At 37.9% G+C, this 19,527-nt stretch overlaps 1 protein-coding gene across 2 annotated transcripts in view; it reads right to left on the minus strand.

Annotated features, from left to right (window-relative positions):
• MELK (maternal embryonic leucine zipper kinase) overlaps window positions 1-19,480 on the minus strand; it is a 66,761-nt gene extending 47,281 nt beyond the window's left edge. The window contains exons 1-7 of one of the 2 annotated variants that reach the window (XM_045562415.1): window positions 19,374-19,480; window positions 12,774-12,869; window positions 10,809-10,894; window positions 8,974-9,090; window positions 5,514-5,657; window positions 4,555-4,623; window positions 2,704-2,796 (exon numbers count right to left, since the gene is read on the minus strand). In XM_045562415.1, the coding sequence (XP_045418371.1) occupies window positions 2,704-2,796; window positions 4,555-4,623; window positions 5,514-5,657; window positions 8,974-9,090; window positions 10,809-10,894; window positions 12,774-12,831 (567 nt within the window). In that variant the 5' untranslated portion in view covers window positions 12,832-12,869; window positions 19,374-19,480. Of the gene's footprint in view, window positions 1-2,703; window positions 2,797-4,554; window positions 4,624-5,513; window positions 5,658-8,973; window positions 9,091-10,808; window positions 10,895-12,773; window positions 12,870-18,787 lie in introns of both variants that reach the window. The other variant, XM_045562416.1, reaches the window with a different exon arrangement.
• Between the last annotated feature and the right edge of the window lie 47 nt (window positions 19,481-19,527).

The following is a 19,527-nucleotide window of genomic DNA, read 5'->3' on the forward strand; positions in this document are numbered from 1 at the left end:
AGGATTACAGGCGTGAGCCACCAACGCCCGGCTCAATATTTTTTATTTTTTTTTCTTTTTTGAGACAGAGTCTCGCTCTGTCTCCTGGGCTAGAATGCCATGGCATCAGCCTATCAGTGCAAATCTTGATCCATAGTTACCAACTATGTGACCCTATAAAGGCATCTAATTCATATCTCAGTTTCTTCATCTTCCTTATCTTATGGAATAGGGTAATAGTACTCACTTCATAGGATTTTTGTGGAGCTTAACTGAAAATTATAAAAGGAACCTAGCATGTGAAACTCTTGTGTACTGTTGGTGGAAATATAAAATGGTGAAGCCACTGTGGAAAACAGTAGAGGTTCTATAAAAAATTAAAAACAGAATTACCATATGATCCAGCAATTCCATTTCTGCATATATACCCAAAAGAATTGAAAGCAGGATCTCAAAGAAATATTTGTACACTCATATTTCTAGCAACATTATTCACAATAGCCAAAAGACAGAAGTAGCCCAAATGTCCATCAACAGATGAATAGATAAACAAAATGTGGTAGAAACAATGAATATTATTCAGTCTTAAAAAAGAAGGAAATCCGACACATGCTACAACATGGATGAACCTTGAGGATATTATAAGTGAACTAGGCCAGTCACAAAAAGGTAAATATTATATGATCCCATTTTTATGAGGTACCTAGAGTAGTCAAATTCAGAGACAGAAAGTAGAAGCGTAGTTGCCAGGCACATGGGGTAGGTAAGAATGGGAAATTATTGTTCAACAGGTATACACTTTCAGTTTTGCAAGATAAAAAGAGCTCTGGAGATTAGTTGCACAATAATGTAGATGCACTCAACACTACTGAACTGTACACTTAGAAATGGTTAAGATGGTAACTTTTATGTGTATTTTACCACAATTAAAAATAAAAAGTATCTAGCATGATTCCAGGACTATAAATGCTCAGTAAAAGTTTGTTCCCTTTCCTATCATGCACTAAGAAGGCCACAACATCACTTTTGTGGTATTTCTGCCAAAATGTATAACCTGAATCTAATCATAAGGAAACATCAAACAAATTCAAATTGATGGACATTCTACTAACTGGCTTCTTCAAAAACATGAAGGTCAAGGAAAATAAAGAAAGCCTAAGGAAGTCTTTCAGATTAAAGAGGACTAAAGAGACACAACAACTAAACACAATGCATGATCCTGGACGGAATCCTAGACCTGGGGGAAAATAAAATTATAAAGGACATTACTGATACAATTAACACCATTTGAATATGGCCTGTGGATTAAATAAATTGTATCAATGTTAAATTCCCTGATTTTGATAACTAAAATGTGGTTATAAAAGAAAAGGCCCTTGCTTTTAGGAAATATATACAGAAGTATTTAGTGATAAAGGAATATGATGTTTCCAGCTTGCTTTCAAATGATTCAAAAATAGAATATGCATATTTATATATATATAAACATAGAGTGAAAATGATAAAGCAAATAGGAAAAAATGTAAACAACTGTGAATTTGAGTAAAAGATATACCACAGTTCCTCATTCTGTTTTTGCACTATTCTGTAAGTCTGAGATTATATCAAAATAAAAAGTCACCAAAAACAAGTGAGTTCCCATCTTCTCATGTTATGAAGTAAATTTCTCCTACATAACACTAATTCCAAAAGATGTTCCACATAAAAAGTGGATCCCATAGCAAATAAAATCAGGACCGGCAGCTACCTATGATGTTCACTTCCGAAAGGATCACAATAACATACTAAAGATCTGAAGATGACCTGAAATAAGAACCCTGTTCAACACAGCACTTCCTGAGCTTCTGACAGCTAAAGTTTTTGGTTTTTATAACCTTATGATTCTAACATCAGCAAAATTGGTACTCCAGAGAATGGGAAGAGCTCACTAGCTTGAGTTAGCAAGTGTAACGCAGGCAAAGCCCAGGACTTTTGACCCTGGACTCCTACACAGGACTGCCGGCTTAAGAGTGAGCTACGAATAAGTACAGGTTTTCTCTGTGCTAACCAGCGTCTCTGAAGCTGAGCCTGCACCTCTGGCGTTGTGCTCTACCCAGCTGGACTAACCAGTCCAAACTAGGCCCTGTTTAATACAAAAACAACCACAACAAGGACACCAGAAATATATCCCCGCTTCATAAGTATATTATGTTTATTACAAGTTATTCATTCCATTTATGAGTTTACATATCTTACTCTCCAAATAGACTGAACTCTTTGATTAACAAGATTATTTCTTGGGCCAGGCATGGTGGCTCACACCTGTAATCCTAGCACTCTGGGAGGCTGAGGCGGGCAAATTGTTTGAGCTCAGGAGTTCAAGACCAGCCTGAGCAAGAGTGAGACCCCGTCTCTACTAAAAAAACAGAAAGAAATTAGCTGGACAACTAAAAATATATGTAGAAAAAATTAGCCGGGCATGGTGACGCATGTCTGTAATCCTGGCTACTCTGGAAGCTGAGGCAGTAGGATTGCTCGAGCCCAGAAGTTTGAGGTTGCTGTGAGCTAGGCTGACGCCACAGCACTCTAGCCCGGGCAACAGAGTGAGACTCTGTCTCAAAAAAAAAAAAAAAAAAGATTATTTCTTATTTCATTGTTATACCCCCAATGTGCAGTACCTAACTCACCACAGGTCACCAATAAATGCATGTTGATTCTACATTGAATTAATCAATGAATAATTACCTCTGATCCAAGATATGAGTTGCCTTGTATTAATTCAGGTGCTGCATAAGCAAGACTTCCACAGCATGTCTGTAGGTGGTAATCCTTGTCACCCTGTCAATAAGATAAAAATGAAACACTTACAGCCCTTAAGAGAATTAAACCTTGATAAACATTCTTTGAGCACAAGCAAAAAGAAGCTATATGAAGATCCCCAAATATACGGGATTTCTGCAACCAACCCAATACTCCATGCATACATGTATGCATGTATGGTCTCTGCTTCTCTGGATTTCCAATACCACTAAAACCTGAAACAGATATTTTGCCCCTTAGCTCAGTCAAGTCCATTCACATAACAATCAGCCTAGCATATATTCAAGAATATACGTCTTCCCACTCCCAAGTACTTGGGGCAAAAAAATTATTTCTTTACTGGATCCTATCTCCAATATCACATCTTTACAAATACAGAAGAGCTTCTTCTTCCTTAGAGGGACAAAAAGCAATATGGTACATAGAATAGTACACCTTGGATCTGTTTTCTAGACTCAGTTATAAAACAAATCACTACCTTAGCTTCCAGATCTGTCAAAATGAGAAATCTATTCATCCTCCTCTCCCACAGAAATATCAAGACATAATGAAAATGAAGCTACTGCCCAACACCTGTATAAAAGTTCTACAGCAGGCAAAGGACTTGTGAAGTTGTGAGATTTCATTTATAGCTGAAACAACATGCCCAAGAGGGAGTTCCTCAGCAAAAGGCTAAGGCAAGCCTCTCCCAGGCCACCCCTGCTTTCTTAGATGGTGTCTGTGTTGGTTGAATCCCTGGCAGCCATGCAGAAAGGTTCACAGAGTCTGTCACAAACTTTCTCCATTGCCTCCTGTGGAGAACATGACTTAAACAAGTTTATCTGCTCAAAAGTATGTTTTCTCTTTATATGTCTGCCAATCAAAAAAAAAAAAAAAAAACTGCCTTCTCACATTTGGTTCCCAGACAAAAGGCTCCACTGATAATCTTTGAAGAGCCAAGGGAGGGACAGGAGAATCAGAAAGAATCAGACTTTCAGCCAAAGGGGCAAAATCTGCTTCCCTCTGCACCTAGCTAATTCTGACTGGGGCAGGAAACAATCATGGGACTACAAAGGGCTGAGACAAATCTGCAATTTCAACATTCTTAATGAGTGTAGACAGCTCATTTTAGAGATTGTGAGTACCATCATTAGAGAACTCAGGAGGAAGCCTCCAACAGGCAGCCACACAGGAGATCTGCCGAACACAGCAGAGCTGGAAAGTTCAAAGTCACCTCAAAGAGAAGTTATGCTGGAGAACACCAGTACTTAACTATGGAATACAAATTAAGGAAATACATGATATAAATTTAGAAGTGCATATGGACTTTTTCTTCCTTCTTTTACGTGAAAAAGGGATTATCTCTCAAAATGTAACTTGCTGTTATATAACCATTTGGATAACAAAGAATAGATTTATATTAAATTTTCAACTCAAATCTAAATAAACAAAGCCATCAACTAGTGACAACATACTCAAACTGCAAGCACTTGGTCAATTCAGCATTCCTGCTGTAATGGCCTCATGTCATGTCCACACTACAAATTCTCTCACAGTATACCCATGGGGTCTTTAGCAGGACCAACCCTAGTACTAGAGCAGTGGCTCTCAATCTTGGTTGTATATTAGAATCATCCAGAGAACTTACAAAATTTATTAATGCCAGGAATGAAATTTAACATTCTTCACAATGAATGCAACCAGGTTCAATACAGACTAAGTGGAAGTCAATACAACATAACACACTAAGAGATGCATTTAGAAAGAAAATAAATGCATTTTTATATCTGTACTTACCTTGGGTTTTGCACACAGACCAAAGTCAATCAGCTTTAATTTATGATATTCATCAAACAATAAATTTTCCTGGGAAAATAAAGATATTTTGATAACTATACACTGACATCCTTTTATCACATCCCACCTCTAGCCATTTCTAAAAATGTTTTAAGATTATTTACATTAAAAAGCCTGGGTACAATAGAGTGAAAAATCACTAAAAACTAACGAAAAGATAAGAAGTATAGCAGAGGAAAGAGGAAGAATGTTGACAACTCTAACAATTCCCTTCAAACACACTAGCATAAACCATTTGTCCTTTGTGCTCTGAGGTTCAACTATAAGCAAATACAATTTGTGCCAAAAGCAAGTTTAAACCAAAAGAATGAGCTCAAATCAAAGAGTTAGGTATAAACAGACAGAAAAGGATAGTTTCTCAGACCAATTCTAGGTCCCTGACTTTGGTATCAAATAACATTTAAGTCCATATTCACTATCACCCACATTAGTCAGAGCCTGCAAACTTAAAGAGTATCCACATTTTTATTCTGTCCTTAAAAAGTAGAGTCTGTTAATTACATTGACCTGTGACTTTCTGATGAATAATGGAATTAAAATTAAAGGAAAATGGGGTTAGGAAAATAGCACTGAATGGAAAATGCTCAAGTACACAATATACTCATAGAAAATACTCAATACTCCTCTTTTCTGGAGACACAATCCTGATTACAAAGACAAATGTTAGACATAATTGACAAATAAATCAAACACTAATAAATCCATCCAAAAAGTCTACTAAAAGTCAAAGGTAAAGGAGAAAAAAAGGAATGTGAATGATTTTGACTGGACCAACAACAACAAAAAAGAAACAAAGCTAAGATAGATTCCTAAACAGAAAAAAATCTGGAAACCTAAAAATGATAGGTAAATGGTATTGAACACTCAGGTAAGCATCTAGCTGTGATGCAGTCACTTACTGGTTTGAGGTCCCTGTGCGCATAGCCCTGACTGTGTACGTAAGCAACAGCAGATACTATCTGACGGAAGACAACTCGGGTCTCCTCTTCTGACAGGCGATCCTGGGAGATTATGTAGTCAAACAGCTCTCCTCCAGGGCAGTACTTCAATAGAATCACACAGATATTGTTACAACTTACAAAAATCATGTAACAAGAATTTAAAATAAAAAATTATACTTAACTCAAAGATATTATTAATTCAACTGTATAGGCAAGGGAACTGAGTAAGGCATATTCAAAAATACACACTCTCAGGATCAAACAACTCAATAATTATTCCAGGAATGAGAACGATAACTCTTTCCTCAAGCAGTTTTATTACCAGTAAGTAGAAGTAAAACCAACTACCACTGTGATTTTAAAAAGCTCACTCAGGGTTTTATATTTTTATAGCAAAGTACTAAAACCCATTCTCATCTTAATGTACTCACATTTAGTGTAATTACCTAAAATTAAAAAAACCCAGCAATAATTATTGTTTCTCCATCTTAAAGACTAGCGGTTTTCAATCTGTACCAGAAGCAGCCCAGCTGTACAGAAGTACCCCAGCAGCTGTGAGAGAATAGGTACCAGAGCAGAGCCTGAGGCTTTCCATCCCTTCTCCAGAGAAGCTCCACTGTTCTATAAACTGGGTTTCTAGTCAAGATTTCATTCCATTTTAGCAGTATCACTTAAAATTACAAATGCATATAGTCTTTCACCTCATAGTTCCATATTTACGGATTTTTCCTACAGATGTACTCACTCACACGAAAAAACAATGCACATTAAAGATCGTTTGCTGAAGCAGCAATGTGTGTAAAAGCAAAAGACTGGAAAAATTGTCTTAGTTCCTTTGGGCTGCTATAACAAAATACCTTACATTGGGTAATTTATAAACAACAGAAATGTATTGCTCACGGTTCTGGAGGCTGGGAAGTCCAACATCAAGGTGCCAGCAGATTCAGTGCCTGGTGAGGTCCTGTTGCTCATAGTTAGCACCTATTATGTGTCTTCACATGGTAGCAGGGAGCAGATAGGCTCCCTCAAGACTCTTTTGTAAGGGCACTAATCCCATCCATGAAAGCATTACCTACTAAAGGCCCCACCTCTTGCTACTATCATATTAGGGATTAAGTTCCAACATATGAATGTCGAGGGGACACCAACATTCAGACCATAGCAACAACCTAAACTATATAAATTATGACACAGCTGTAAAATGGAATTCCAGGCAACAATTTAAAAAAAAAAAAAAAAGAGAGGAAACTTTTTATAAACTAATAGGGAAGAATCTCCCGTACAAGAGTACATATTGATATGGTGACTTGCAAAAGCATTATGCTGAGCAAAAGAAGCCAGACACAAAAGAATGCATACTGTACAATTCATTTACATTAAATTCTAGAGTGAGTAAAACTAATCTACAGTGACAGAAATCAGGTCAGTGGTTGCTGATAAGGGCAGGATAGGTGCAGTTACAGGGATGAACTTCAAAGGGACAGGAGAAAATTTGCTGGGGTGATGGAAATACTTTATACTTTGCTGTGGGAAGTACATGGGTATACACATTTGTCAAACTGCATACCTAATGTGTATATTTTATTATGTATAAATTGTATCTCAATAGTAAATTTTTTAAAATGCTATCCAGTAAGACTTACAAAAAGAATACAGCCTACTTCATATTTTCAAATAAAGAAATACAAAATAAAGAGAAATAAAAATATCTAAAATCTCTACAAATGTACGTAGATGGTCTCCAAGCTAAAATGTTAAGTGGGAAGAAAACAAGGTGCACAGTATTATTATAGTTTTTGACCATTTGTGAGACAGAAACCAATAAGCTAAACACACACACACACACACACACACACACACACACACAAACATACACATGAAACATACATAGATATCTATAGGAGATACACGAAAAGTAAGTGGATCACTCAGAGGAAAGGAAGTTGGATGGCTGGGACACAGGGCAGAGAAGATTTTAATTTTTAATATATGTCTTCTTGTACCTTTTAAATTTTATCTCAGATTCATGGATATTTTAAGGGTTTTATTTATTTTCTAAGAAGTTAATTTGAACAAAGGGATCAGCTAAAAATAAAAAAGGTTTAAAATCATCAGTGTAGACCATGTGGGTGGATCTGCAGTAAAGAAAAAATAGCTCTAGGTCCAAAACTTTCAATATTATGAATTTCAAAATATGCTTTGAAAACAATGCTAATCTGTGAAAATGATGTGCAGTTACAAATCATTTGGCTGAGACTAAGGAAAATGAAACAAGAGATGAATAAAAGTTCTAAAGACTTTGTTTCAAGCCAAAAAGGGCAGGTTAAAACTTGAAAGAGCTTTTGCATAACATGCACTGGCAGCTACCCATATACCGCGGCTTGAACTGTGTCCCCCCAAAAATATGTTCAAGTCCTCATATTAGGTATCTGTCAATGTGACCTCATTTGTAAAGAGGGTTTTTACAGATATAACATGTTAAGAAGAGGTCATACTGGATTCAGATGGGCCCTAATCCAATGACTTGTGTCCTCTTAAAAAGAGGGAAATTTAGATAGAGACACAGACACACAAAGAGAAAAATACCATTTGAAGATGGAGACAGAGATTGGAGTGGTTCATCTCTAAGCTAACAAATGCCAAGGACTACGAGCAACCACCAGAAACTAGGAAAGAGACATGGAACAGATTTTCCCTCAGAATCTCCAGAAGAACCCAATCTTGTCCACACCTTGATTTCAGACTTCGAGCCTCCAGAACTATGAGACGATACATTTCTGTTGTTTTAAACCACCAAGTTGATAGTAATTTGTTACAACGGCCCTAAGAAATTAATCCATCATATAAAACTGAAACGAATCCTTCCCTCTAGGAAAAAATTCTAACATTCTATCCCCAAAACCACACCACTCCATTAGAGGTATATTGGAAAGATTACATTTGCAATGAATCTCTAATTTATTATATAGGTCTACTTGACCTAAACTGCTGTTACAGATAGAACAGGTAAGCCACTTAACATTTATTCTAATCTTTCAGGTTCAGGTGAACTGTACTTTTCTTTTTTTTTCTGAGATACGATCTCACTCTGTCACCCAGGCTGGAATGCGGTGGCACAATCACAGCTCACTGCAACCTTGAACTCCTGCTCAAGCGATCCTCCTGCCTCAGTCTCCCAAGTAGCTGGGACTACAGGCATGTGCCACCACACCCAGCTAATTTTTTTTTTATTCTTCATAGAGACAGGGTCTTGCTATTGGCCAGGCTGGTTTTGAGTTTCTGGCCTCAAGCGATCCTCCTGCCTTGGCCTCCCAAAGTGCTAGGATTACTAGCATGAGCCACTGAGCCCAGCCTACTTTTCTCTTAACTATTGATAAGGTGCCCAAATGTTTTTAGATCTCTAGAACACACTACTAACCTCAAGAACCATGAATATTTTGTTGGCTGTCTCTAGCACATGGTAGAGTTGACATATATGCTGATGTCTCAGGTTCTTCAAGGCATCAATCTCCGTTTTGATCCGGGGCAAATCACTCTGTGAGAAAACATCATATGGAGTGAGCAATAAGTTTATTTGGCATGTGTTCCAAACATCAATATTAACAGCTTTAATACTAAGTAGCAAAAGCTACCAACAGCCCCAAAACAAATGGTTCAACAACACAGAATACTCTAATCAAACTTATTCATATGTACGTAAACAAGGCCTTGGGGATTTTATGAAAGAGAAGTTCAATGGGAGTCAATAGCACAACGTCCAGAAAACAATCTCAGACTACTTTACAAGGTTAGCATTCCAAAAAAGAAAAATGACAGAAACACTTTACTCAGTTGTTATGCCTATGCTACCACTTTTGGTCTCAGCAATGCCCCTTTAGAAGCATGCTGAGCTAAAAACCAGCGCATTTAGGTAAAAGGTATGTGGCTATTCACTGTCTCAGTCTCCTGACTTTTCTGGAGGCTTGAAAATTTTCAAAACAGGCGGGGTGTGTGGGGAACTCACACCTGTAATCCCAGGCCAAGACAGGAGGATCACTTAAGTCCAGGTGTTTGAGACCAACCTGGGCAACATAGCAAGACCCTGTCTCTACAGAAAAATTTAAAAATTAGCCAGGCACGGTAGTGCACACCTGTAGTCCCAACTACTTGGGAGGCTGAGGTGGGAGGATCACTTGAGCCCAGGAATTTGAGGTTCCCATGAGCTACAATCATGCCACTGCACCCCAGCCTGAGTGACAAAGGGAGAACTTATCTCTAAAAAAATATAAATAAATTTTTTTTTAATTTTTAAAAATGTTTTTAAAAAAGAAAATTTTCAAAATAAAAAGTTAGTTGAGGAGGAGGATAAGCCAAAAATTTAAAAGACAGAAACCTAGAAATCCCATAAAGTAACAAATAAAACTTTATTATAAAAAGGGATTCAATCTAATGATCAGTGACTTAAGCTCCAATTATCTGAGACTATGCAACTAGATGTCAGTCAGGTCTTGATCAAGAACCAACTGTAACTTTGACTATTCTGATATGATAATCTTTCTTTTTCTTTATTGGGGGGCAGGTTGGGGAGCCTGATGACTAAAACCATGGAAGTAATCAAAATATTATTAAAATCCTAGAAAGTAACTAAAATAAGTAACCACAGAAAATACAAAAACAAGTTTAGAAATAAGGAAGGCCCAAGAAGACCATCAAAAGAGACAACATTTTTTACCTCAATATAAAAAAAATTAGGTACGTTGTACCCAAGACTGCAAATTGAATGGGCTGCTTTAGGAGGTAATAAGCTGCTAAATTCTGGAAGCATTAATATAGAGGAATAAGAGGCTGAGTAGAAAAAGGATTTCATTACATAACTTCTAAGGTCACTTTGAGCTTAGGACATAAGCTGGGACATAAGATTTATCTACCTACTTATCTATACTACAAAGTAGATCAACATTTAGTAAGAATATCATGAAAAAATACAGATGGGACATATTAATACCCTGAAACATCTACAAGACTATGAAACAACTATAGAAAAATGGATGCCACAGATTTCAAATATGTGCCATTGCCCTGCATTAAAATCTGAAGGATAAAGTAATCTTTCTCCAGGTTACTTTTTAAAACCACAGATCTATACATTTTTAAAAAGGTATGTACATAATATTCTGAGGAAAGAACAGTTACCAGAACATAAAAACAAATTTGGGTTTTAATTCACAAAACTGATCTATAGATAGAACATTAAAAAAATAATTTTAAACTTACCCCTAGTGCATTTTTATCCATGATTTTTATAGCTACCATTTCTCCAGTAAGGATATGGCAGGCAAGTTTGACCTTTGCAAAGCCACCTAAAAATAGGAAAATGTATCACGAAGACATAAACAAGGACTTAGGCATAAATATCTTTTTATATACTTTTAAAAGGCTCTATCAAGTCATATTTTTCTAGAAGTTTGTGGCTTTCTTCCTATTGCTTCCAAAATGTTAGCCACAGACTCTGCCTCTTCTCATCCAATGTCTAGCTGAAGTTTTGAGGGTTTTTTTTTACCATAATAATGTATCTCTAACTTTGTAATTAAAAAAACAGAATTCACTCTAGAAATTTGCTTTATGATTAACCCTGCAATTAAATTTGCTTTACAATTAACATTACCAGGCTGGGTACAGTGGCTCACACCTTTAATCCTAGCACTTCGGGAGGTCGAGGCAGGAGGGTTGCTTAAGGACAGGAGTTTGGACCAGCCTGGGAAACATAGCAACAAAATATTTAAAAAAAAAAAAAAGCCAGGCATGGCAGAGCACGCCTGTGGTCCCAGCTATTCAGGAGACTGAGGAGGATCACTAGAGCCCAGGAGTTTGAGGTTCAGTGAGCTAGGATGTCATCACTGCCCTGCAGCCTAGGCAACAGAATGAAACCCTGTCTCAAAAAAAAAAAAAATTAAAAGCCTATTAACATTACTAGAATACAATATAAAGTTGCTGAGAAGACAAATTATATGAAAATTCCATTCAACTTTTAAACTATGAAGATTATATTCAAAACTGGATCAAAAGCTGGATAAATGTCTCCACTTAGGTATCTAAAAAAAATTTCCAGGCCAGGCATGGTGGCTCACACCTGTAATCCTAGCACTTTGGGAGGTCAAGACAGGAGGATTGCTTGAGGTCAGGAGTTCAAGACCAGCCTGAACAAGAACAAGATCCCGTAACTACAAAAAATGGAAAAATTTAGCAGGGCTTAGTGGCAGATACCTATAGTCCCAGCTACTCAGGAGGCTGAGGTGGATGGGTTCACTTAAGCCTAAGAGTTTGAGGATGCAGTGAGTTATGATAACACCACTACACTCTAGCCAGGCCAACAGAGTGAGATCCTGTCTAAAAAAATTTTAATTTTAAAAATTTAAAAGTTTACAAATTTACATTTCCAAAAAAAGTTCCTGGTAGTATCTCCCATGGTCTTCCTCATTTCAATAAAAGACAACTCCATTTTCCAGGCACTCAGGCCAAAAACTCTGGAACCATCCTTAGCCCTCTCTTCCTCTAGCACTCCATACCTAATCTGTCAATAAATCCCATTGGCTCTATGTTCAAAATATATCAGTGGTTACCTTGGGAGAAAGGAGGCAAGTACTGACTGGAAATGGTCTATGTCTTCATCTGAGCAGGAAATACATGGTGGGGGCAGTGTATACATATAAATAAAATTCCATCGAGATTAGTATACTTTGCATATTTCACCATATGTTAACACCACAATAAATAAATTAAAATACAAACGCACATACAGAGTATATGTGTAAAGAATCCCACCCCATTCACTACTTTCACTACCATCAACTTGTCCAAGCCACCATAATCTCTGGCATCACTCACCTGAATTACTGCAAAAGCCTGCTAACACCCCTCTCCTTCTGCCCTTGCCATCTCCAACCCAATCTTTTCTCTACCAAGCAGCCAGAGTGACTCTGTAAAAACACAGGTCAGATTACTCCTTTGCTCAAAACTCTCCAATGACTTTGATTTAAAATAAAAGTCAAAGTCTTTGCAATGACCTACAAGGGCTCTCCTACTTCTCTCTACTCTCCTTGTTCCACTTTTTCTTACTAAAGTAGGTAGAAGAATTTTAAAACTACATAGGTTAGACTAAAAAGCTCATGCTTGCCCAAATAGACTATACTTTCAAATAGTTGATCCATCCTCTGCTTCCATGAAAAAAATAACAATTACCTGTCCCAATAGTTTCATATAATTCATAGTATTTGAGAAGTTCATCATAATCTTTCATAGTCCTCCTGGAAGTTTATTCCAAATTCGAAAAAGAACCTATAAGACAGAGATAGTACATAATCAATAAAGGAAATAATACCAGATTATCTCCTCTATTCTTATAACAGCAAATGTAAGTCAGTCTTAGGCATATAATACTGAAAAACTGATCAGCCATATGAAAAGAAAACTGGATTCCTAACTTATACCATACATGAAAATGAATTCCACATAAAGACTTAAGTATGAAAAATAAACCTTTAAACTTTTTTAAAAATATTGTCATTATTTCAGGATAAGAGAGGATCTTTTAAATAAAGTGCTAATCATAAAAAGATTAATACAGTAAACAACATTAAAGTTAATAACTTCTACACATCCAAAGATACCATCAAAAAAGAAAACCATAAATGTGAGAAGATATTTGCAACATGTATAACAATGGATGTATATATGGAATATATAAACCATAACACAATAAGAAAACCCAACAGAAAAATAAGCAAATGATATAAAAAACATTTCATAAAGAAATACAAATGGGCCAGGCGTGGTGGCTCACGTCTGTAATCCTAGCTCTCTGGGAGGCTGAGGCGGGTGGATCGTTTGAGCTCAGGAGTTCTAGACCAGCCTGAGCAAGAGTGAGACCCCATCTCTACTAAAAAAATAGAAAGAAATCAGCTGGACAACTAAAAATATATATATATAGAAAAAATTAGCCAGGCATGGTAGCGCATGCCTGTAGTCCCAGCTACTAGGGAGGCTGAGGCAGGAGGATCGCTTGAGCCCAGGAGTTTAAGGTTGCTGTGAACTAGGCTGACGCCACAGCACTCTAGCCGGGGCAACAGAGTGAGACCCTGTCTCAAAAAAAAAAAAAAAAAGAAAGAAAGAAAGAAATACAAATGAGCAATAAGGACATGAAAAAATGATCATTTCATTGGTCATCAGGGATATGCAAAGTAACACTCTAATGATATACAATTTTATTATGTATAAGATACATATAATGAGTATATTTATTATACTTCACAACTTACATGTTACACATACTCTTAAGTATGTATCAAATAATATATAAAAATTAGTTGTAAAAAAAATCTTAGATAGATAGTACTGATTTTGTTTCCCTAAGTTCTAAAGTTACATAGTATTACAAAAAAACATGGGGATGAGTACGGCCCTATTATGCTCATTAATACACAAATTCACACTCATGCCAGCTTTGTCTTACTTGTGGAGAATATGTTCTTAGTTGACTTTAACTAGAGATCAACAGTGTGTCTGGCAGAACTGCTAATGAGGTTCTAGACTATTAACCCTGAATTTGCTTTTATTCACTCATTTATTCATCTAGATGTTTACTGAGCACCTATGATGTGTCAAATGTATGCCCGGCACTAGGGCTATAATGAAGAAGAAATGTGGTTCTATCTTCATGGAGTGTTCATTCTAGCAGAGAAGACAAAAGGCAAATAAACAAGCAACAAATTAAATAGTTATAATTTGTAATAAACACTAGAACAAAAATAAGCAACAGCTGTTAGAGTGGGTCACAGAGAAGGTAATATTTAAGCCAAGATCTAATCCAAAGGGTAAGAATTGAGAAAAAGAAAATCAGCCCTGCTGGTAATCAGACTGCAATATTCCTATCAAAACTTGAACCACAGTTCCAACAGAACCTGAACGTGACCATGTAAATAATATTTCTGTACAAGACTGTTAAAATGATAATGATCCATTATTTGACTAACTGCTTTCTCATCAATGACATCCTCAGCCCCACCTTATTTTTCCCTTCTCCTGCTTCCTAAGATACACAAATGCAGAAATGCCCCAGTTCTTTGATAGCATCCATTCCAAAACTGCTCCCTGCTTCCCTAATCCCTTCTTAAAATGACCCAGTACAGGCCCAAATCCTCTAAGCCCCTCTCATCTCCCTCTGAGACTACCTAAAGTCCTCAGATGTATAGTTTCTCTTGCTGCAGCAAGCTAAAAACACCCCATGGCTTTTACTACAGCTGTGTTCTTAGTGGTCTTTGGTCTGTAGGCCTTAACAATTGTTAGCCCACAATGAATTAGAGGAAGAACATTCCAGAAAGAGGAAACTTGGGTGCAAAGATCCCATAGGAAGAAAAAGTTGACATGTACTGAACTGAAATTGCTTTTAGAGGAACAGCAAATGGAAATGCATGTTTTGGAGCTGGGACAATTGGTTAGTCGTATAGGAAAAAAACAACAACATTGGATCCCTATCTCATACCATACACAAAACCAGTTAGTTGTTGTAAACACTTAAAAATGAATAACAAATCTTTAAATGTTTAAAACATAGACAGTTAAGGCTTACCCATACCAAATGTATTAGCTAGGAGTGGCAAAAGGAAGCAGGGAGAGAATGTTTAGAAAAATAACAATTAGAAGAAAACACTTCATGAAAGCCAAGAAGGAAGAAAACACTAAAATTATTTAATAATAAAAGAAAGTTTCTAGGAAGTAGATTTCTAAATAAATTTTCTAAAAGTGCTTGAGTTGAGTTTAGGTCCTACAAAGTAGAGCTTTCTTGATAGCTAGACATGGGGTTAAAGCTTTCTGAATCTATACAGAAATGGTTTTTCTAAGGGACTCTTCTTCCCAAAAGCTGGTATAGAAAGAAAGACTTGGGATCTCAACCTTGGGAAGAGATGTCCCCATATCCCTTAGAAAGCCAAGCAGGAATCTGAAGGGCTCAGGGGAAGTGGAAGTCACTGAGACAGGCAGAAAGAATCTCCCACATAGTTCAGCACAGCATACCAGGGCTATAACATTCACAGAGGTTTGAGGCCAAGGCCCAGCTAGTAATGAAATCCTCCTTCTTGCTTGGCCTCTCACCTGAACACAAATCTCCCTTCGTGACCTAGCAATGGACTAGTAATGGCAGCCCAGTGTTCAGAATCTCAGGAACCCCTTCTCTCTAGCACTTCAATAGGTTAAATAAGTACATTCATAGCCACTTGTGACTCAGGAAACAAAGTTCTACCTGGAAAGGACAAAGCCCATGCATCCTGATCACTGCTTCTCAATAGTGAAGACTTGGTGCTAGTGCTCATTTCTGGAGCCAAATAGTCTCACTTCACTAACAGGCAGAGCTCTAGTAATCCCATTTAAGGCTCTGAGATTGAAAAATGGCAGGTAACATGTTTACTACCTTTACCTTCAAGTTCTCTGTTTTTCATCCTGTCCTGATCCAGAACTGAATGCTATTAAGCCTTAATAATAGTCATGAATTTGAAAGACCTAGAACATGAGTTCAAGTTCAGGAGAGTGGTGTGCTTATAAAGGAAGACAGAGTAATGGGGTAGGCCCTTCATACGATGAGGATGGATCATCTCCTTAAATTGAAGTTGAGAAAAATCTGAATGAAATTACCAAAACCCCCAGAGCCACAAAGGATATTTTTTGAATATCATTTTTAAATGCCTAAAACATTGATTCCATGAATCATTTTACTTGAAGAAAAAAGGTAAATTATTAACACAAGTAAAAAGCCTTTAAAATTTATCAATGAACAAAAAATTAGAATAGAAGCTTTGGAAGGAAAAACTCAAGAAAAACTTGAATCAGCTTTAAAAAAACAGGTTTTAGTCTCAATGTCAAAGCAGAAATAGCAAAGAAAATGATAATAGGCAAAAGAGGTTCTGATACAATAAAAAATATTAGCCATTTCCTAGGAAGACATTGCAATTGACTAACTTAATAAGCAGGTTGAATATTTAATCTGGCTGAACCTGCATGAATAAGGTAGGCAAACATCAGAAGAAGTAAGGTCAGGTCCCAGGGCTGAGGGAAAATTGCTAATATAAGGTGAATCTTTTCTGCTTCCACTAGAGTGACAAAAGTTACTCAAGGGAAGGAGATACTACAGAGGACACATTTATTCTCACTGGACACCTGAAGGCACAGGATTAGAAATACTCTTAACAGCAACACTAATTCAGAAATATTTTAAAGGGTATTTGTCAGTGGGCAAATACAAGAGTGAAGTGGAACCCCATTCTAAAAACACAGGAATCACAGTACTAAGAAATTCCAAAACAAGCAATAAAAGCAGAAAAAATATAGAAGTCAACCCAAGGCTCAGAACTCTCTGGGATCCTGAGAAGAGAGAGAATGTCGGGCTATAAATCTGATTAGAAAGTTGCCGGCTATAAAAGTAGACTATCAGGTTCATTAGAGAGCAAAGCCCCCAATTAATGCAGTATTGGGGTACTCAGAACACAGGGGCTAAAGAGGAAACACAGACATTTCAAAGTTTAAAAATCATGGAAGGTGGAGGTGGAAATGGAAAAGGGAAAGTAGGTGTCAGGAAATAGAAGAGTCCTAATTGCCAACACTGCACGTCTAAATTCCATACAAAGGACTGGACTGTTCAAATTCACTCTCAGAAAGAGAAAGCAATTTGTAAAATGTTGGAATTCACTTCCCCAGATTAAGGATCTAAGAGTGTCATAATTAATTTCTTGATAGTTTTCTTCCAAATGAGTTATAAACTTCAGGTCATGGCCTCTGGACAACTAGTTGTCAATCTAACAACTAAGACTGAAACCATGCACCTTTTTTTTCCTTCCATTTTTCTCTATCTACCCCCTTCCCTCAAATTACACTATGTCTTGGATGAGTGAAACCAATGTGGGCCTAGATTACATCTACCAAATCTAAGGAATATCAATTTTGCTACTATTAATATATAAGAAAACTAGTGCTTACCTTACAAACTGCTATACTGATGGCAGATTTTTTTTTAAGAGATAGGGTTTCTGCTCTGTTGCCCAGGCTAGAGTGCAGTGGCCTGATCATAGCTCACTGTAACCTCAACTACTGGGCTCAAGTGATCCTCCTGCCTTACCCTCCCTAGTAGCTAGGACTACAGGCATGCACCACTATGCCTGGCTAATTTTTTGTTGTTGTTGTAGAGATGGGGTCTCACTATGTTACTGAGGCTGATGTCAAACTCCTGGCCTCAAGAGACCCTCCCACGCTGGTCTCCCAAAGTGCTGGGATTACAAGCGTGAGCCACCGCACCTGACCTACTAATAGCAGACTATACTTGATTTTTAAATTTTGTGGATATGGAGTTAGTTCTAAATATTCTTAAGTGCCCTGTTTATTCTCTAGAATTTGCTAATACAGAACACAAGAAAGACTTGTGATTGGAGTAACCTAATTTTGTAGCTGCTAAAGGAAGTATTTTATCAGTCAACCCAGAAGGCAGCCTCTCAACTGTGGATAATGAAGAAGGAAACCAGACCCCAATCAGACACCTGAGTGTCCTTCTGGGTATGACTAAATAGAAGAATTAGGGCGTATATAATTGAGATATTGAACTTCACTGAGGAAACAAGGAATTGGCTTGATAATGGGAGGTTTGCGGTTAAATTTTATAGAATAGTAACAAATTGGGGGCATTTTGTTACCAACATAGTATTATTTGGGCTTCTCTATTACCTGCTGCATAATACATTTATCTTGTCTAGTAAGCTTGGTAAGAATGATGCTGAGGATAATTTCAAATAAGAATACAGAATGGCTTATAATGTAGCCTTGTAATACAATTAATTAGCATCCTGCCCTGTTCCCTTGCAGAGGTTCCTGAGAGCACCGACAAAGAAGCCTTCGTTCCTAAAGGCATTAAGGGATTGATTTGCCCATTAGTTGGTCCACAGTAGTTACACATGGACAGCTCCACTGATGAAACAAGTCCCTGAAAGTGCAATAAGGGCTTTTCTGATTTTCTGATTTCTGCTGCACCCCATGGGAAACAAACCAAAATACGAACAAAACAAAAAAGTTAGCAATACTGGCTTCTAAGCAAACATCCAGGCTCCTCTGATACTTCCCACCTTCCCTCATTCTACTAATCAAAGAGAAATACCAAAGATGAAGCTCAAAAACAATTATTCATCCCAGGTGCTAGGATCCTGATCACTCTCTTGGGATACCTTCTTTGGGGAGTCTCCTCCACAGATTTCTTGCGGGGAAGCAACCTTGCTGCTCCTTTTACTGCTATAGCATTCGGTGCATATTCCCCTTTTAGTGTGCGCCTCTTAAGCCACAACTTCGGGGAGATGAAGGGAGAGGAAGGATTCGGAGTCTGAAAACGGAGTAACAACACACTTTCCTTTTTTACTGGACTGCCCCAGTAAACTGAGTTGCACAAATAGAAATAACCAGAAATCCTTCTTTGAACTTCTTTCGCGGAAACAGGGTCACGGCAACGGAAAACTGGAAATGGGAATTCCCATCTCTCGCAGCCTCCTAGGTGGCAAACGATTTGCCTGAATACCTCTTCAATAACTCTGTGAGGTAGGTACTGTCATTAACGCCACGTACAGAGGAGAAAACCGGGGGTCGGAAAAGCTAAAGATCTCATCCAGGAAGCAGGGCTGGTGATCGGGGTCTCCGATGAAATTTTCCAGTCTCCCGAAGGCCAGCAGCAAAGTGGGCGTGGGCCGCCGCGCCCCGCGCCCCGCACAGCCCAGACCCCAGCCCTCACCTACGGCTGCTGTGGGCAGGCAGAGAACTGACCTGAGGGCGGAGGGCCGGGCGGCGCGGGGCGGGGCCGGACGGCCTGCCAGCCGTCCCGAGCGAAGCGGCGAGTGCGCGGAGTTCCTAGCGAGCTTTTCGATCGTGGGATTCTGGTCGCTTCCGCCCGCCAAGAGACTCAAATCTCCCGGGCCGG

Source organism: Lemur catta, chromosome 10 (genome assembly GCF_020740605.2).
Source record: "Lemur catta isolate mLemCat1 chromosome 10, mLemCat1.pri, whole genome shotgun sequence".
Taxonomy (NCBI): domain Eukaryota; kingdom Metazoa; phylum Chordata; class Mammalia; order Primates; family Lemuridae; genus Lemur; species Lemur catta.